The 20,357-nt window shown below is 39.5% G+C and overlaps 1 protein-coding gene across 1 annotated transcript; it reads right to left on the bottom strand.

Annotated features, from left to right (window-relative positions):
• Window positions 1–750: 750 nt before the first annotated feature.
• Window positions 751–1,278, bottom strand: LOC110731435. Its single transcript, XM_021911297.1, has one exon. It carries the CDS (start codon window positions 1,276–1,278, stop codon window positions 751–753), a length of 528 nt encoding a protein of 175 aa, XP_021766989.1.
• Window positions 1,279–20,357: the final 19,079 nt, after the last annotated feature.

The following is a 20,357-nucleotide window of genomic DNA, read 5'->3' as shown; positions in this document are numbered from 1 at the left end:
AGAAAGTGAGTTTGAAGGTATGAAATTGGAGTTTAGAGAGAAAAAGTGAATGAAGAATATGAAATAAGGAGAAGAAGAGAAGGGAGGAGAAAAAGAAGTTAAGTATCACGGCCTAATTTAGGCGCGCGCGATCGGGCGAGCTTTTGCCCGATCGGGCGAATTACTTTATTCTCAAAGCCGCAATTACGCGCCCGATCGGGCGCAAACTTGAAGTATTTTTCTCTATCCAACTCGCCCGACCGGGCGACCCGATCGAGCGAGATTCGCCCGACATTTCTTTTTCCTTCACTCGATTTCTCCAAAATTGCGCCCGATCAGGCACCTTTGCCCGATCAGGCGAATTTCCCTTGAATTTATCTCCTCACTTGCGCGCCCGATCGGGTTAGCCTCGCCCGATCGGACGAGTTCAAGCTCAGAAATATCTTAACTTGCGCGCCCGATCGGGACTCCTTTCCCGATCGGGCAAATTTTTGCTCGACTTCGTGCGTTATGTGCGCGCCCGATCGGGCCCGTGCCCAGCTCGGAGTATTCAAAATTCTTCTACTTTTTCTCTTTAAATCTCCTTACTTGTTGCTTTAATACCTGTACAAAAACACTTTGGAAAGGTAAAATTGCATTCTCCTCACCTCTCTAAAAAAAATAAAAAATAAAGGAAAGGAAAAACTAGTTTAGAAAGCAATAAATACGGGTTGCCACCCGCAAAGTGCTGGTTTATCTAGGTCTCGCACGACATTCTTACAACTATGTGGCTCAAGATGGAAGTGGAGTTAGGAGGGTTTCCTCCACATCTATTACAGTAGCGCCCTCATGATACACCATCAATAGTTGGCCATTCACCTTGAACTCTTCACCTTTATCATTCACTAGCTCAACCGAACCAAACTTGTTCACCTTAGTGACAGTGAAGGGGCCTGACCACCTAGACTTTAGTTTTCCTGGAAGAATCTTCAATCTAGAGTTAAAGAGTAGAACCTTATCAACTGGTACAAACTCTTTTGGTAGGATCCTCTTGTCGTGCCACTTCTTGGTCTTTTTCTTGTAGATTCGTGCACTATCATACGCCGACAATCTAAACTCAACCAACTCATTGAGTTGGAGAAGTCTTTTCTTACCCGCAACCTTAGAATCCATGTTAAGCTCCTTGATTGCCCAAAAAGCTTTGTATTCCAACTCCACGGGAAGATGACATGCCTTACCATATACTAGTCTATAAGGTAAAGTACCAATTGGTGTCTTAAATGCGGTTAGATACGCCCAAAGTGTGTCATCTAGCTTCATACTCCAATATTTCCTTGACTTGGCCACTACCTTCTCTAGAATCGCCTAGATTTCCCTATTAGAGACCTCAACTTGACCACTAGTTTTAGGGTGGTAACTAAGTCCGGTTCTATGATATACTCCATACTTCTTTAGGAGGTTGTCCAATTGTCTTTCTAGGAAGTGAGTACCTCCATCACTGATGATAGCTCATGGGACACCAAACCTTGGAAATATGGTCTTCTTGAAGAGCTTAATGACTACCTTGGCATCATTTGTTGGTGAAGCTATGGCCTCGACCCACTTGGACACATAGTCAATGGCTACAAGTATGTAACAATTCCCATTGGAAGATGGGAACGGTCCCATATAGTCAATCCCCCAAACATAAAATATTTCTACCTCAAGAATCCCAGTTTGGGGCATCTCATGCCGCCACGAGATGTTGCCAGTCATCTGGCAAGAATCATAAGCCTGCACAAAAGTGTTAGCATCCTTAAACATTGTGGGCCAGTAAAAACCCAACTCATTAATCTTGGCCACCATTTTGGTGGGGCCATGATTTCCTCCATAAGGTGAGGTGTGACAACTAGTAAGTACGCCGTGAACTTCCCATTCGGGAACACACCTGCGAAATAATCCATCTGCACACTCACGAAACAAAAAAGGATCATCCCAAAAATAATGTTTAACATCAGAAAGGAATTTCTTTTTCTGTTAGTAGGACAAGTCAGGAGGTAGAGTACCACCTACGAAATAGTTAGAAAAATCGGCATGCCAAGGGTGTTGCTCTACAACTGCATACATGTTGTCATCAGGGAAAGAATCATCTATAGGAAGAGAATCCTTACCCTCATCATACCTGATACGTGACAAGTGGTCTGCCACCACGTTCTCTGCACCCTTTTTGTCCTTTATCTCAATATTAAAATCCTAGAGCAAGAGAACCCAACGGAGTAGCTGAGGCTTTGATTCCGCCTTGGCTATCAAGTACTTTAAAGTTACATGATCAGTAAAAACAATAACTTTAAAACCAATAAGATATGATTTAAATTTTTCTAAAGCATAAATCGCAGCAAGAAACTCCTTCTCCGTGGTGGCATAGCTGACTTGGGCCTCATCCAAAGTTTTACTTGCATAATAAATAGCATGAAAAACTTTGTTCTTTCTTTATCCAAGCACGGCTCCTAGTGCAAAGTCACTTGCATCACACATAATCTCGAAAGGAAGATTTCAATCGGGTGCACATATGATGAGTGTCGATTTAAAAGCCTGCTTTATCCTGTTAAAAGCCTCAAGACACTCATTAGTAAAAACAAAAGGGGCATCCTTGAGTAAAAGCTGAGTTAGTGGTTTAGCAATTTTAGAAAAATCTTTGATAAAGCGACGTTAAAACCCTGCATGACCTAAGAAACTTCTAACTCCCTTAACATTAACTGAGGGAGGTAATTGCTCAATCACAGAAATCATAGCTTTATATACCTGTATACCCTTATCAGATACAATATGACCTAGAACTACTTCCTCTGTCACCATAAAGTGACATTTCTCCCAATTTAGAACCAAATTACATTCTTCACATCTTTTCAAGATTTTAGCAAGATTTTTTAAGCATGCATCAAATGAAGAACCATACACACTAAAATAATCCATAAAGACTTCCATAATAGACTCAATGAAATCAGAAAATGTTCATCATGCAACATTGAAAGGTAGAGGGGGCATTACATAAACCAAAGGGCATCCTACGATATGCAAAAGTACCCTAAGGACATGTAAATATAGTATTTTCCTTATCTTCAGGGTGAATTGGAATTTGGAAAAATCCCGAATACCCATCCAAATAACAAAAGAACTTATGATTAGCTAACCTTTCAAGCATTTGATCAATATAGGGAAGGGGGAAGTCGTCTTTTTTAGCGGCGATATTTAATCTATGATAATCAATGCACATACGCCACCCTGTAACAGTTCTAGTGGGAATCAATTCATTTTTCTCGTTTTTAATCACAATCATCCTACCCTTTTTAGGAACCACCTGTACAGGACTTACCCACTTAGAGTCAGAAATAAGATAGATAATACCTGCATCAAGTAATTTCATAACCTCTTTCTTGACTACTTCTTGCATATTAGGATTCAACCTTCTCTGGGGTTGAATACATGGCTTATAGTTGTCCTCTAAATGTATCCTACGCATACAAAAATCAGGGCTAATACCCTTAAGATCATCAATATTGTACCCAATTGCTCTTTTATGGGTTCGAAGAACCTCTAGAAGTTGGGAAGTTTGTGGGTCATTGTATGGAATATTTCAAGCATTACCCAAAACTTGAACCCCATTGTGATCATACACTTAAGCATGGTGGCGTCCAAAGGGAAGTAAGCTAGAGCAAATGAGTCGCCAATAAGTTTTAGGAAGTTGTAAACCGTTCACATGGTGAAGGTTACATCCCTTAACAATCCAGGAGATCGTTAACTCCAATAGGTCTGGAACCATGACAGGTGTTCAGAGATGAAGGTACAAATCCAACCTAAAAGAGATTGAACCTGCCCTAATAATAGGCCTCTACTTTATTCTGACCGTATTCATGTGCGCTTTCTGACTAACATGCAATCAATAGGTTTAACCCTAAACCTGTTTATCTATGTTGGTTGAATATTAATGCACAAATAAAATTATTATTGGTGATCACATGAATTATAATCAAATTAACCCTAAACAAGATTATTAATTATCTTATTAAGCGTTATTACAAGTACCAATTCCCTTTAAACATGCATAAAAGGCGTGGTCAAGCAATAACAATAAATAAAAATCAAGCAACATAATAATCATAATCATAACAATTATAGAAATAATCATGGTAATCATGTTAAAGCATAATAATAGCAAGATCCTAGACATGATACTAACAAGATTAATAACAAACCCTAACATGTCACTAAACATATAAAAATCAAATATATAGCCCTAACATGATACTATTAGGAAAGAAAATAGGAAGCATCGCAGGAATCATAATAAGAATATTTAATATTATAACCTTTTCCCTAAACATAATACTAGGAATCTTTGTTGTCATTCAAAACATCAATCATCCCAACATGATAATAGGAATCATAATAACAACCTAGACATGATTTCTATATCATAATATCAATGCAAACAATTAAAGTACTTACTTGGATGCCTCGTATCTCTTTCTAATAACAAAATACACACGTTAATAATTTCAAGGAAAATATAAAAAAACAATTAAATTAAATAATTGAAATAAATATTAGGGACCAAACCCTCAGAAATTAAAATCTTTCACGTCTAGGGCGAAGGCAACTTCGAACTTGGCTAGGTGTGTCTAGTGCTAATGTATTAGGAATTTTGTTTATAAATGGCTAGGCTAGAAAGAGTGAGAGAGAATTAATAAATTCATGATGAGAGTTGATTATTGAAAAAGGGAAGGTATGACCTCTATTTATAGAGAAAAAAGAGAGTCGAAGAATAAGAAAAGAATCTGAATTCGAATCGAAATAAAACTCGATGGACAACAGTTTTACGGATTTTGGTTTTATCATATATTTTGATCCATATATTCAAATAAGGAATATAATATGTAGTTAAAAATATCATTAAGTCTACTTTCCAACACAATAAGAATCAGATTAAAATCTTTTGTAGATAAAAAGATATGGCCGAAATAGTAGGAAGGTGTCAGTTTTGGATAGAGTTTTGTATCTCATTCATATCTTTTTCGTTATAGCTCGGAATTAATATTATAATATATCATTGGAAAGAAAATTTCAAGATCTATCCAAACATATAAAATTTTGATAAATATTTTGAGGCGTGATAATAAAATCTGACTGTCTTTGAACATCTTAAAATTCGAATAGAATTAGGATTTAAGAAAAATGAAAGTTTTAAAAAAGAAAAGTTTTTATTTAACTCAAATTCTTTAATCTTATATTTTCAAAAAGGATAATTAAGATTATTTAGAAACTTATAGAAGCTTATAATTAATCCTAATTAGTTTAGGAATAGGATTAGATCTTTGGACCCTCCACATGATCATTGGGCCGTAGGTAAGATCCGGTTCGAGCACAGTTTAGTATTTTTGCCATAACTTCCTCATTATTCATCGAAATTGGGCTTATAATATATCGTTGGAAAGGTATTTTCAATCCCCATCCAATTACACCATTATTGGACCATATCATGGACCAAACTAAACTTGAATGCACATTTTTCAAAAATAGGGTAAAAAAAGAAATATTTTCAAAAACAAAAAGAAGAGATATTTTAATAAAAACATCGTCATCAATAGACTTTTCACACTTTTGATTTTTTTGATAATTAAATGACATGAAAGGTATTAATCACTGGGTTTGGTTTTTGGGAAACACAAATGGGTGTCTACAGAAGCCCCCACTTTGACTGAGTTTGGAGAAATGCAAGTTTCGAAAACAAAAGTCAAAGTATCGATAGGGACGGAGACTGATTCAGAATGTTCTCATATTCTAAATCATTCTTGTAACGCCGATACCTGCAAACTAGCGTTAGTTAGAACAGATAAAAGAGTTAAGAAACGTGTATCTTGCACCGTCGAGCATACGTCTCTAAGGGTAACCGATTTGTTGTTGGTGTTGTTGTTGTTGTTGTTGTTGTTGTTGTTGTTGTGACAACCTTCCACAATCTAAGGAACGCCATCCTCCTGTTTTTTTTGACGATCTTCTACAAGCTAGAGAATAACGCCTGAAGACTGCTACGCATGTAACTGCCTCTAATTTCCGCCGTGACAGTCTTGAAAAAGACCACTGCTTGTTGATCCTTAATGCTGCTTGAATTTTTTTGTTGATGAACCAGTATGTCGGTGCTTTTGCTGTGATGACAATCCTCTTTTCTTTGGGAACAGTTGCCAACACAACTCTTGTATGATGTATGACAATTCGATTTAGAAAAAGTTGTCAATGCCACGTAACAATCCATCCTTGGAAATGTTGCTACGATGAAGCAACAATCTGTATCTCGGAAAATTTGCCAAAATCCAATTTTGGGAAAAGTTTCCAATGCTTCGTAACAATATGTCATAAGAACTTTGCTATGATCGACAATCCACATCTTGGAATATAACTCTTGAAAGCAATCCACCTTGGAAATTTGCCAATGCTATGCGGCAATCCTTTTAGGAAAATATTGCCACAATTGACAATCCGTGTCTTGGAACATTTGCCAAAAAAAAGTCAATCGACAATCCACTTCGGGAAAATTTTCCACTTGCTGAAATGAATGACAATCCACGTTGAGGAACTTTTTGCCGAAATTTATGATGAGTAGAGACCTACGACAATCCTTTGGGAAATTTTTCCATAGGGAACTGGGTGTATGACAATCCAATCTCGGAAAACTTGCCAATGAGTCGATGAATGTATGACAATCCGAACTTGGAAAAACTTGCCAAACAAAGAAGGAGCACGACAATCCACGCATGGAAACTTTGCCAGAGATGACAATCCAATCTTGGAAAAATTTTCGTTTGTAGAAGATGCGCGACAATCCATATTTTGGAAATATTGTCAGTTTGAGATGACAATCCAATCTTGGAAAAATGTCGTATAAGTGATGCGCTTGATTTTGAACCGATGCCTTGGTGTTTGTAATGAGCCAATGCTTAGGCGCTTAAGCTAAGTGAGACACTCTTTCGTCATGTCAATCACTTACTATGATTGTAACCGAGCCGACTACTAACCATGTCAATTTGCTTATAGGGGCTAACTGGCGTACCCAGGAACCCAAAATTGATGTATGAGGTCGAAATAACCGTTCTAAGTGGTTGAGCGTTCTGTCGCCGCTGCAATGCTTCTGGCGCCGCGATTTGGCTCTGTCGCCAAACGCTAGGATCTAGCGCCAGGCGCTAAAATCTGTTGCCAGACGATAGCCTTGTTGTCTGTTGCTGGAGTCAGGTCTTCCCTATTATGCTCTTGCTGCCGCTGTTGCTTTGTTTTGCTCCAAACTTTGAGCTTTGTCATTTCCTTTCAACTAAATCCGCTCAAATATTTTGTAAATTAAAGCTCTTCATCTCTAATTTACTGATCCATGTTACTCCTCTTATCTTGGAGGAATCTCCTGTGTCATATTCGCGGTTTTTTCGAAAAAATTTGAGAATGTCCTCGCTTGTTAGGATGCACCTGCATTTATATCTTTGACTAAAGGACTTTGCTTATCTTTCTTTAGGGTTGACCTAATATTTAGTGTTGACTCATTGTGATAACACGACATGACTCAATGTGTACATGACTCGTGTGTGCATTGTAATGTGATCATGCGACTCGAAAAATGCAAAAAGGCAAAAAAATTTCCGTCATTTTTGTAGAGGGTACCGACTTTCTCCAGAAAAAGAAAGACACGAAAAAGAGTCGAAGTGAAGTTTTTTGAAGATGCATATTGAATGAGCTTAATCAAATGTTGTCTCTCACAGTACAAAGATTGTAACATCTTAGACTATCCTAGTTTACTCGATAATGAAAGTATTTAGGTAACTTAGGTGTAGAGGCCAAGTACTTCATACTTTGTGATGCAATGATAATTGATGAGTGATGAGACATTTTGTTATGACGAAGGGCATGCTTCAATGTCGTGTTAAGATTTCATGACAAAAGGTTCCTACGGGAAAGTATCTTTGGTTATGTATATGTGATGTGTGTGATAGTGACACTAAAGTTAGGCCGCAAGGGCTGAGTGTGTGGAAAGATGTTCTTTTTTAAAAGAGTCAAATGGTGGTGACTCTTAGGCTAGGTATGCTAATGATGTAAGGATCAAGCCCCCAAGTCTAGCTCTAAGTAGATATGGATGAGCATTAGAGATCCCTTGATATGATCATGATGTGTGATTGTGAATGTGAATGCATTTTCATTACGAACGCACCTCGATGTGAGGTTGCCACGTATCCGTCAGGAATCAGGCCTAACGTAGCTCTAGCCGAACCTCGCACAAGTGTGTGTATACCACAAAAAAGTCTTTTTAAGGGATTGTAACGTGGTTAGGCTAAAGGTTATAGAAAAAGGGGATAAAGGCTCAAGACCCTCGATAAGCCCCTAAGGTGTGCAACCTTGATTTGGAATTTTTGTATTTTTATGCTTGAGGCTTTCTACTCTTTTTTTGAGTTCTCTTTTCTCTTTTTTTTCTTTAGAATTTTTTTTATTTTTATAAGTGTGGGCAATCCCAATCATGCGGTCTATCACTCACTTGGCATTCATGTTTCTCAGGCACGGTACCGAGCACTCGATAAGAGACGCAATCTAAGACGTGTTCATATCAAAGACATTGGAACACTTGCCCTTTTGTACACTTTTATTTATTATTATTTTTTATTGCTTATTTATTTATTTTGATCTTTTGAAATCACTCAAGCTTTTTTAAAAAAAAATTGCATAAGTTGCCCACTGCCCCATCCCAAGGTTAGGTAAATATGGGTTGAAAAATGAAAGGTCTATCGTTAGACGAGGCTCAAAGTGATTTATGAAGAAAGGATTGTAAATTAGAAGGGTGAAAGGCAATATGATGTGGCTACAAGGGGTGCCTCAAATCATTGGTATACCTTGTGCTTAATTCGACCATGAATTTATTTATTTATTTATTTTTTGTTGCAATGAAATGATCATATGTAAGGAAATGAATGCTCATTTTATTTAAAAAGTGAAGGGTAAAAATCAAACTCTAAGAAATAAATTCAAGGAGGATGAAGGGTGCCTATGCTAGACTTATTGGGGAAAGGGTTTGAAAAAAAAAGAAGAAGAAAGCATGAAATCTTGGTGAGAAGCTTGCCTTATGCATTTGTTTCATCATTACCCTCATTTTTTTGTTTATCAATCACATGAGACATGACTTGATTCTGATGAGTGACATTTATGTCACCCCTAGGATAGTGTTTATGCCTTGTTTTAGCTTGTCTTAGGGTGTTTTATAGTTGTTTTGTTGGTGTTTTGTAGTTGTTTTGTTTAAATAATGCGTGCATACATGTCTCGATGTGTTTTTAATGAAATTGCGTAAATTCTTGAATGCTTGCCTTCATTGCGTGTTTGCACCGTTCCCTATACCTTATTGCTTCCCTTGGTGTTTGTGCTTAGGTATTTGAAGTCTTGTATTGCATAGAAGAAGCCAAGGAAGCATGAGAGAAAAATCAAAGAAAGCAAGGTGCAAGGGCGCACACAATGTGCACGGGCGCACAGCTGATGTGTGCGGGCGCGCAGCCCTTTCAGAACCCGCGCAAAAGAGGCAAAACTGCAGAATCGAGGCAGAAAGTTTTGCGCGACCTGCGCGCGACTTGTGTGCGGGCGCACAAACTAATGCGCGGGCGCACAGCTGCCGTGCGCGAGCGCGCAACCAGTAGCACGGGCGCACACACCCAAGCAGCAAGCCGCATAACCCACAAATACGCGGGGGCACAGCCCACTGCGCGGGCGCATAGGCCACTGCGCGGGCGCACAACGAGCCCTGTTTAGCGTTTTTTTCGCGACTTCCTTTATTTTTGCGAGCCTTGTTTTTTGTACGGGAGATCTTGATATTTTTAGATCTTCTTCCTAGTTTTAGAGTGAGCTTCTCTCTCTTAGGGTGAGAGTAGATAATTTTTAGAGAGAGAAAAATAGATTATTGCTCAATTTTCTTCCAAGATTCAACTTTGCTCAAGTATAAGTTTCAATCAAGCAAGAATTCAAGTTTTCATCTTTCATTAATCCTTTCTTTAGTAATCTCTTCTCCTTTCCTTTAGTTTTATTTATTTGTTTTATTGTTGTTTATTCTTTTTAATCTTATTAGTTCATCTAGTTGTTATTGATTTCATTGATTTTAATTATGTTTTTCTTTGAGTTTCTCGAGTTTATTTCTAGTTTTGATATTGTGTTTAATCTCCCTTCTCTAGCCTAAACTTTTGGCTAGGGGAAGGGGGTGGAAGATATGATTTGATATTGGATGAATGATGATGGTTGGATTGAACTTATGCCATATATTGATGAACGACATGATTTTTATTAGCTTGGGATTATTGTTGCACTCTATTTGATGTTTTCTAGTTTAAATGCATGAAAGTGATTTGAACTAGATTAGGATCACCTCAATTTTAATGATTGCATGACAATGAGTTATTAAAGTGGAGTTTTTATGCATTGTGCTTCTTTATTCTCTTGATTTGATTGTAACTAATAGGATGCATGAGAATGATCCTTATTAGTGTAGACCTCTTTCATTGATTTGCCTAGACTATTGCATGAGAATGAATTGTTTAGGTAGAATCTTGTGTTCTTTGGCATATGTTTCATGATAATCACCATTATTCTCCTCTTTCTAATCATATTGGATACCCCCGTATCCCTAGCGTCATTTTCTATTGATTTTAATTATCATCTTCTTGTTTATTTGTAGTTTTAGTATTCTTACTCAACAAAACCAACAAAAATAATCCCCCTTTCACTCTTGCATTAGTGATATTTGATGTTGAATTAGTGTGCTTCCCTAGTGGTTTAACCCTTTACTTGCCACTAACTAGTTTAGAGTAGGTTTAGGTATTATAAATGACTAATTTGGATAGGGTAGTAGCTTAACGACCGATCTATCCACGATCAAATTTTGGAGCCGTTGCCGGGGAAGCGGCTTGTTTAATATTTATTTTTGCTATTGTTAGAGTCATTTTATTTGCTTTCCTTTATTTCATTTTGCTTGCTTAATCCTACTTGTCATTGCTAATCGTGTGCTTAGCTTTGTTGTATTCAAAGAGAGATATGGCAAGACAAGAGGATGTGTAGACACCTAAAAATGTCTCCCCAAAACCAAACTCGATGATGAACAACCTTTCACTGCCACTATTGGTCGGGTTCAGTATTTAATCCCGAGAGTGCTTAAAAAATTGTATTTGATTAAATTCATATTTTTGAACAGTCCATGGATTAGTCTTGATGTTTGGTAAAAGCAAAGTTTTAATTTTAGCCCAAGTTTATTATTTAATTTTAGCCCAAACCTTTTTTTTTATTTATTATTTTATTATTTATTTTTGTCCCAAACCTTTTATTTATTTTATTTAATTATTTTCTTCTTTTAGCCCAAATAATAATAAATCAGAAAATGGCCCGAAATTATCAATCGGCACTTAAAATGCTGAACGAAATTAGGGTTAAAAATGTATTTAGACGGAAAAGCGGGCTGGGAATTCCCACGCCACGGCAGGTACCCACCGTGTCACGGGATCATTCCCGTCTGACGGTGGGATTTCCCGTGACACGGGAAATCTGCCGTGACACGGGAATTTCCGTGTCTTTTCCGCGTAAACCCTTAACGTGTTTTCTTCCCAGTTAACTAAATATTTCCCGCGTCACACTAAAAATGCACCGTGTCAAGGGAATATTTCCCGTCTGACGGTGGGATTTCCCGTGTCACGGTACAGTTTACCGTGTTGCGGGATACTTTTTTAGGGTTTTTATCATTTTAGGGTTCCGTGTGCTCCCTCAGCACATTTTCTCTATAAATACCCCCTCATTTCTGTTGTATGGGGCATGAATTAATTCTATATTTTTCTCTCTTCTATGCTTTAGCCTAAACACTAGCCTACCCTTCTTATTTCAAAATTCCTTCTTCAAGTACTCCACATACTGTACTCGTGGTTCTGTCCTTAAGCCAAGGCGTGAAAGGTAGAACTGTTTGAGGGTTTGGCCCCAAAAAAACTCTACTTAATTTAATTTAATTTAATTATTGTTTTATTATTATTTCCTTGAAGTTACTAACTCGTTTATTATTTTGTAGTTGCAAACAAACAGAATCAAAGTAAGAATTATGTTCCTTTTATTTCTGTTATTTTTCTAACGATTTTATATTGTTGGAATTATTTCTAAATTGCTTCCAATATTAATGGTAATTCTATTATTTTTGTTTATCACTATATTGCATGTTTAAAGGGAATATGTAATTGAAAATCACGCTTAATAAGATAATTTGGACAACCGGTTTAGGTTCCTTTTTAATCTTGTTAATTAATTCAAGTGATCACTAATATTTTAGAATTATGTGTTGCATTAATATTCAACCAATTTAGCTTAATAATAGTTTGGAGCAAATTGAATCTTTGTTTGTATCCCTTTGAGATCGCAGTTTCGGGGTTTTTTGCACATACCCGAATGGAGGGTGTGTACGTCCCTCGGGAGACAGATCCGCAATGCAACAATCGAACGACCCCGTCACCTGCAAAACAATGGACCCCAAGGGGGGCGGAGGTCCGCCTCCGACGATCAAGTTAGTGATCGATATAATGTATTTTTATAGAGAGAAAGGAGAGAGAAGGGAGAGTGATTGTGGGGGACATTGCCCTTGGAGAATGAATTAACCCCCTTGAACTGATGTGAAGATCAGTATTTATAGAGCATTGGGATATGTGCGTTTTAGGTCATTTAATAAAAGGCTCTAGGTTTGTGGGCTTAGAGCCCATTTTCACTCTTCTATCATTGAGTGACACGTGTCATGCTCTAATATAGAGGGTATTTTTACCCCAAACATTAGCCCCTCGGAAGGGGTAATTTCTCTTTCAAGAGGAATTGCTCCTTTCGAAATCAAGGCTTTGCCGCTTGTTCAAAAGCTCTTTGGTCGGCATGTGTCTAGTTCAATAAAAGAGAGATTTGATTAACTTGGAAAATTTGATACCTTATATGGTATGACATTTTCTAAGTTAATCAATCATAATAATGATTGCCGCTTGAACTAGACAGATGACGACTTTCATTTCTTAATGCCCCAATATGGTAGGATATTTTCGAGACGTTTGATATCTCATAAGGCAGGAGGCGAATGGCCGCCTGGTAGGACAGGAGGCAAAATGGTCGCATGACATATCATAGAGCAGGAGGCAAATGGCCGCCTGGTAGGACAGGAGGCAAAATGGTCGCCTGACATATCATAGAGCAGGAGGCAAATGGCCGCATGGTAGGACAGGAGGCAAATGGCGGCTGGAAAGTTTTGTAATCATACTTTCAATGTCCCTTTAACCCATTGGGAGGACTTGTACAATTTCAGAAGGGAATCTAGGTAAGAACTTCGGCCGGTCACCTGCTGATGTCTTTTAGACATTCGGTTCCCGAAAACTTAGTCGTTCTTTAGATTACCCAGGTCAGGCGATTATGAGTTGACCAATTAGGTCGTTCAATCTTTGCCGTCTGCATGTGTTCGTAGAGCAATGTGCGACCCAAATGGGAGATGCTTCTCCTCGACGAATTCGCCCGAATGGACGTCGCCGGTTATCTGACTCATGTTGGAGCAGAATGCCTTACTCATGTTGGAGCAGACAAATTTATAGAGAACAGATAACCATCCGACCATTGGCCTCATATCTTTTTAAGACGGTTTGTATAACCATTAAGTTTTTAGCTTAGTTTATTATCCGGCCATTGGCCTCGATAGCCTCTTATCATGAAACAGTAGCCGTTTTCCATTTGTACTAGAATAATTGGAAAACTCTATGCTTTTTAGATTTCACTTTAGATTAAATCAAACAACTTCGAGTGCTGCCTTAGCATTCGGTAGGGTCGCTTGATGTTTTAGTAGAGCAATGTGCCACCCAAATGGGAGATGCTTCTCCTCGACGAATTCGCCCGAATGGACGTCGCCGGTTATCTGACTCATGTTGGAGCAGACGGTCATCCTCATGTTGGAGCAGACTGTGGCCATCGGCCTCTAATAATATCCGGCCATTGGCCTCACGTCACTTGGACGTTAGTTTAGCTACTAAGTTTTTAACTTAGTTTATCATCCGGCCATTGGCCTCACGTCACTTGGACGTTAGTTTAGCTACTAAGTTATTAACTTAGTTTATTTAATTAATGAATTAATAATAATAATAATAATAATAATAATAATAATAATAATATTCAAATAAGCTTTAACCGTCTTACTTGAAGGACCTTGAAAGGCCGGTTGCCGAGCTTAACCGAATACGAAGGTTGCTTGAAATTTATGCCGCTTGACCATAATACTCCCAAAGAGTCGATCTCACAAATATACATGCGGCTTCTTACATATACATGCGGCTTCTCATGCTCACATCGGTGAGAGTAAGATAAATACTCTTGAGGTGATGTTGCTCCACTTATATGAGAGAGCAGCTTCACATAAAAACATGCGGCGTCACGCCACTTAAGTGAACTTGCAGCTCATAATAATGCTGCTAGCCGACTGGACTCCTTAAGGTGAGTCGACGTATTTTCTGCCTGGAGCATATGCAATGACAGCCGGATTTGGAGTTGCCTCGAGCATATGCAATCACAGCCGGATTTGGAGTTGCTTTAAATGCTTAAAAATCGGAGCCGGAGATATTTCAGCTCCTTGCTAGAGTGCCATGCGGCATCTGCCGCTTGCTTTCCATTTAGTTTGCCTCCTATGCTAACTCATACGTACAAGATAGGACACAAGTTCTCGAAATCCGGCTGCTCTTTCCCATTCGCAGCTGCTTGGGTAAGCTTGCAAAGGGGTGAGCATTCTTGCTACTTTACTTAGTCAACCTTGAAGTGCCGAGTGTAACAAAATACCACATTGGCTTCATGTTTTAGTGTTACAAACGGGCTAGAGCTGCTGCCAGACGATAGTAGCCAGATGCTCTGCTTCTTTGACATGTATTCCTTGATAGCACTAATTTATATAAAAGAAAGCCCCTGCTATTGGTAATGGGAGCTAAGCAGTCCCTGCTCACACAGACGAACACATCCAACTTGGCATTAAAGCCGCTTGTGTATAGCCGAGATTCAATACCGTCTGACCCTTGTATAATATATACTCAAGTAATATGCTACTCATGTATAATATATACTTAAGTAGTGCCGCATGCTTTTTTTTTTCCCACCAAAATATATGTACATACAATATGTTAGTGCATCATTTTTTTTAATCATAATAATGATAATTATTGATTTGCATAATACTCATGCGGCCTTTCAACCAAGTAGCTGTCCAGCCATGTCACACATGTTTGAGCAAACTCTCGACATCACACTCGGCTCCATGGCCGGGTGCCTTGCACAACGTATCGACCTCTCGGATTTTAAGCTAAGAGATGACTATGTATGTATCTTGCTGCTCGGATACAAGAAATTGAGGTTTCCCTCACATTAAGGGGAGCTTGCTCATTTCACTCGGCTCTTACGCCGCCTGTATTTGAGTTTAGCTTGGCACTTAGTTGCCTCTTAACAATCATGTCACTGATTTTGCAACTTATTTGGCTTAGTAGCCGTTGGACTAAGCTCACAATGATGATAATGATGATCAGAGCATCCGGATGTGTAGGGGAACAAAGCAACCCGTCATCGAGCTCAATGAGCCAATGAAACATCCGGTCTTTATGAAGAACAAAGCATCCCCTACGGTTGTGCTTATTTGATGAACGAAGCATCCATGCAGCCGGCTTGAGCATGCACGAAGCAGCCCTTGCAGCCGGCTTTGAGGGTGATTAAAGAAACCACTTATATGAAGAACATAGCAGCCACGCGGCCGGCTTTGATAAAAGAACAAAACAGCCCTTATGGCTGAGCTTGGTTGGGCACAAAGTAACCCTGCAGCCGGACTTAGTTGAAGCAGGATGCAGCCCCACATTCGGCATAATCGGGAACAAAGCAGCCCTGCAGCCGCCTTGATTGTGATCACCAGCCGTCACCTTTTATAGTGGTAACCGGCTGCTTTAATACGAGTCGGCATTTTTGCCACTTGGATTGGAGCAACTTGGGCTGGCTGTGTGCTTCAATTGAGAATAGTACAAGGGGTAGCAATATATACATACAGACATTTTTGCCACACCCCTTGCCGCTTGTACCGCACTTCTTACATGAGTACATGTTTGGAAGATAATTGTATTAGTAAAGTTTATGATAGTATCAATCATAATGCCGCCTAACTTGATGCCTCTTGCTAAGAACTTGCAACCAGTTTACCAAGGCCGGCTGTATCATGAACTCATGCTATTACGTGCGGCTTTACATATATCTAGATATATGCATATTTATTTTACAATGGGTAATAAGCATCCACTTGAGTGTAAATAATTACCATTTGTATTCATACAAGTTGAAGCTTCCTCATAAAGGACGAATGCTCAAGTATGGCCGCATGTGATAGTGCATAACAACACTTTGTTGGTTTAATTAAAAACCATTAAATTGTCATCTTTTTTTTTTTTTACCAATGTTCCATTAGTTGTCATAACTAGTGGAAAGTAGAATGCTTTGGCCGCACGTCCCCCACTAATTTCAAGAGTTTATTCTTGAAAAAACATTTTGCATAGTACAACTATTAACATACATATATATATATATATATATATATATATATATAGTATCAAATTATCAATCACAATGATTGGCCGCATGCCGCTTGCTTTATTGCATACGGATGCCGCCTGTCCTATCTTCAAGCAAATAGCTTGGATAGGCTTGAATTAATTTTGCTAGATGTCTGGGTCCCATGGTGGACATTAATGTTGCATCTAGCTAGCTCAGTTAATGAGAAATGATTAAAATAGCATGCGGCTGTCAGCTGTATGCATCCGGCTGGATGAAGTGGCCTTAGCATGCGGCCGACTCATAAAATGAGTCGGATTAAAATAGTGGAGTTGGCCAGTTTTGCCGTCTCACCCCTAATGTACCATCCTCCAACTTAGATCAAATGACATTGCCTTTTAACCTTACATTGAGAGACTAAAAGATGCATGACTAAGTCTGACAGGCCTTCTTGACCGTCTGACTCTTGGCATTCGGCCTCATGACACATGATGTACTCAGCATCCAGCCTTAGGACGCCTGCCGCCTTCTAAAGGAGGCTCCCCCTATTGAGTCGGTGATCTACCGTTGTGCCATTACAGATGTGCCTCCCCACAGACGGCGCCAAATGTTTCAGGGTTTTTTCCACATACCCGAATGGAGGGTGTGTACGTCCCTCGGGAGACAGATCCGCAATGCAACACTCGAACGGCCCGGTCACCTGCAAAACAATGGACCCGGGGGGGGGGGGCGGAGGTCCGCCTCCGACGATCAAATTAGTGATCGAAACAATGTATTTTTAGAGAGAGAAAGTAGAAAGAAGGGAGAGTGATTGTGGGGGACATTGCCCTTGGAGAAAGAATTAAGCCCCTTGAACTGATGTGAAGATCAGTATTTATAGAGCATTAGGATATGTGCCTTTTAGGTCATTTAACCTAAAAGGCTCTAGGTTTGTAGGCTTAGAGCCCATTTTCACTCTTCTATCATTGAGTGACACGTGTCATGCTCTAATTGGCTCATAGAGCGCTAAGCTTGCGGACACGTGTCGCGGTGGCATTGGTCCACATATAGAGGGTATTTTTACCCCAAACAGCAGGAATCACTTTTCACTATAAGAATCGAGTAGAGGACAATACAGTCGAATGTGACTCCATGACTCACTTCGTACCATCATCCCCGATCCTCCTTTCGTGGTTCCGAACCATATGGAGTTAGTAATCTCATGGATTATGAATGGGGTGTAACCTTCACGGGTCAATCGTTGTTGCCTATCTTTGTCCCTTTTTCGTGGTTGCCTTTTATGATCAGTGAACGGTTTACAAGTTCCTTAAAAACTTGTTGGCGGCTCCCAACTTTATTTGTCCCTAATCGTATTATGTCAATTCCCACTTCCTATGAGTACCAATCATATTCACCACATGCTTTTACGTAGGTGCACTTCGAGCGACGCCTACAATTTGGCGACTCCACTGGGGAGGATTCTTGGTTATTTATCGATTTGAGTGATCGGTATTTAATTAAGATGAGTGGAAGAGACTTGAAAGATTCTTGAAAAAAATATTCTTGTGATTAATTTGGTATTTTTTGCATATGCATACACGTTTTAACGTCGTATTTAGGTCTGTCACGTAGGAAAAATTGAATAACTTGGTTGCGTACGAAGGAAAACAGGGCAACAGTCAGATCTTCTGACTGCCGTGCCATGGCAAAGTTTGACGTGTCACGGTATAGTGCACCGTGAGACGGTGCGTAGTACCGTGGCACGGGAATTTTTGTCGTGTCACGGCAGTCTTAAAATCAGTTCGGTGGCTTATTTTCTCTTCTCACAGTTAACTTCCTTCGATTTTTCTGAAAAAACGTATGTGTTCTACATGCGTCAGCCCCGGGGGATTTAAGCTCTATCAACCCAAAAACGCTCATGGCAATAAGGGTTCATCCGAGTTATTAAATCCACCCAAACCATGGAGTCGAGTTCGATTTCATCATGAACTCGCGGAGCCGCCAGTTAGCATACACCCTCAAGGGAGGCTGCCTTGCTAACGCGTCCAAACTCTTAACCATGGTACCCTTTTGACACCCAAAGCTTGACCAATAGTTGAACATAGATCTTGACTCTAGGTTGCGAACTTTTTTACGTCATCGTGCCTAAATGCTACGTGGTTGTTTGGTGCTAACCTTCATGTGTTTACTCTTTTGTTTAACCCATGACCTAGGGTTTTTATCTTCACATAGTAATTAGTACGGACCTAAAATCAATTAAAATCTGGAAAAATCACAAAACTGACCTGGAACTGTGCACCGTGTCACGGCATATTCTGCCGCACCACGGTGAACAGTGCCGTGACACGGGGCTTCCTACCGTCTGACGGTAGACTGCACTGTGTCACGACAAACAGCACCGTGACACGGTGCCCAGGAAAAGTGTCCCGTTAGTCTTTTTTCGGTTTTTGTGCGTACGTATGTGGTTTATGTGTCCAGTTTGGTGTCATGTCTAGCTGTACGGTCAAAACACGCGTCCATAACTTCACTTAATCACTCACATATCGTGTTCACACACTTTTTTCCTTAGCCGTGCACCACTTTTTGACCGTATTTTAGGGTAGTCTTGTTTTTTGTGTCTTTTTTTTCGGAGTAAGTCGGATAGTATCCTCCCATTTTTTAAAAAAAAAAACAAAAAAAAAATAAACAAATAGAATTTCAAAATTATAGATTTTTTTATCCGGATGGGTTAAGGTTAAGTTTAGTCATTAAAGGTGTGTTTGTTTCAGTGTCACAACACTTGGTCAAGAAGCAGGGGTAGATTGTTACGGTTCGAGTCAATACCTCAACAACCTCTTATACCAAAGAGGCGTACAAGGAAACCACCATAATCATCTCCACAAGATCCATCTCCAGTCTACTTTTAACCAATGGCTATTAAGGAAGACATCGAGAACATCAACAAGACAATTGAAATTTTGTCTAACATGATGCAGACACTCACCACTAGAGTCAACACGGTAGAGCAAGACAATAAAAAAAATGTCACCACCGCTGCAATGGACAAGTTTAAGGAACAGATGAGCAAGATTTCTGAAGAATTCACTTATGTGGAACAGCCTGTCACCTCTTCTTCGTCTTCCAAGCCCAATAATGCTACCAATAATATCAATATCAATGATGTGCTGGCCCTTAATGCTCCTCCTCAAAGATTCCAAAGGCAAAGGAGGGTTTACCCTCCTTTGGGAATGACTTATGATGCTGCTTATGAAAGTTCGCAAGGTTAATGATTGATTATGCTAATTGGACCATTTCCAGAACCTCGACCAGAGAATAGGACCGCTAGCTATGACCCTAATGCTTATTGCAAGTTTCATCAAGCCAAGGGTCATTATACTGAGAAGTGTTGGAGGTTGAAGGATGCAATCCAAGACCTAATTGATGCCAATCAACTACCTGTCCCTCCAGGGGGCAAGAAGCCTAACATTCAAACAAGTCCTCTTTCTGATGCTTTGGCTATCATGGGAGATGAAGTCTCCTTTGATCCGTCAATACTCATTCAACCTGTAAATGAACCTCTGCCAGAAGTTGTATTTGCCCCGAGTTTTGAAGAAGTGAATGGAATTTGGGATAGTGACGATGAAGACGTCTATCTCAAGGACATAGCCTGTTCATCTCTTGGCACAAGTGAAGATGTTTGGGGAGACTTTGAGGTCAGGGTTCTCATCAGAAGTGGACGGTTGCAACAACCTAGTCCACCTCCACCTCCACCACAATCACATCCGATAGTTGATCCCATCGACCTTGTGAACAACGATGTGGTCAAACAATTGCAAAAGACCAAGGTGGAG

The sequence above is a fragment of the Chenopodium quinoa genome, unplaced genomic scaffold (genome assembly GCF_001683475.1).
Source record: "Chenopodium quinoa cultivar QQ74 unplaced genomic scaffold, ASM168347v1, whole genome shotgun sequence".
Taxonomy (NCBI): domain Eukaryota; kingdom Viridiplantae; phylum Streptophyta; class Magnoliopsida; order Caryophyllales; family Amaranthaceae; genus Chenopodium; species Chenopodium quinoa.
Note: the sequence above shows the minus strand (reverse complement) of the source record. Positions and strands in the feature narration are given on the sequence as shown.

Bases quoted from the DNA above. Each gene is read 5' to 3' on its own strand.
- LOC110731435 (XM_021911297.1), bottom strand. From the start codon at position 1,278: ATGAAGCTAGATGACACACTTTGGGCGTATCTAACCGCATTTAAGACA.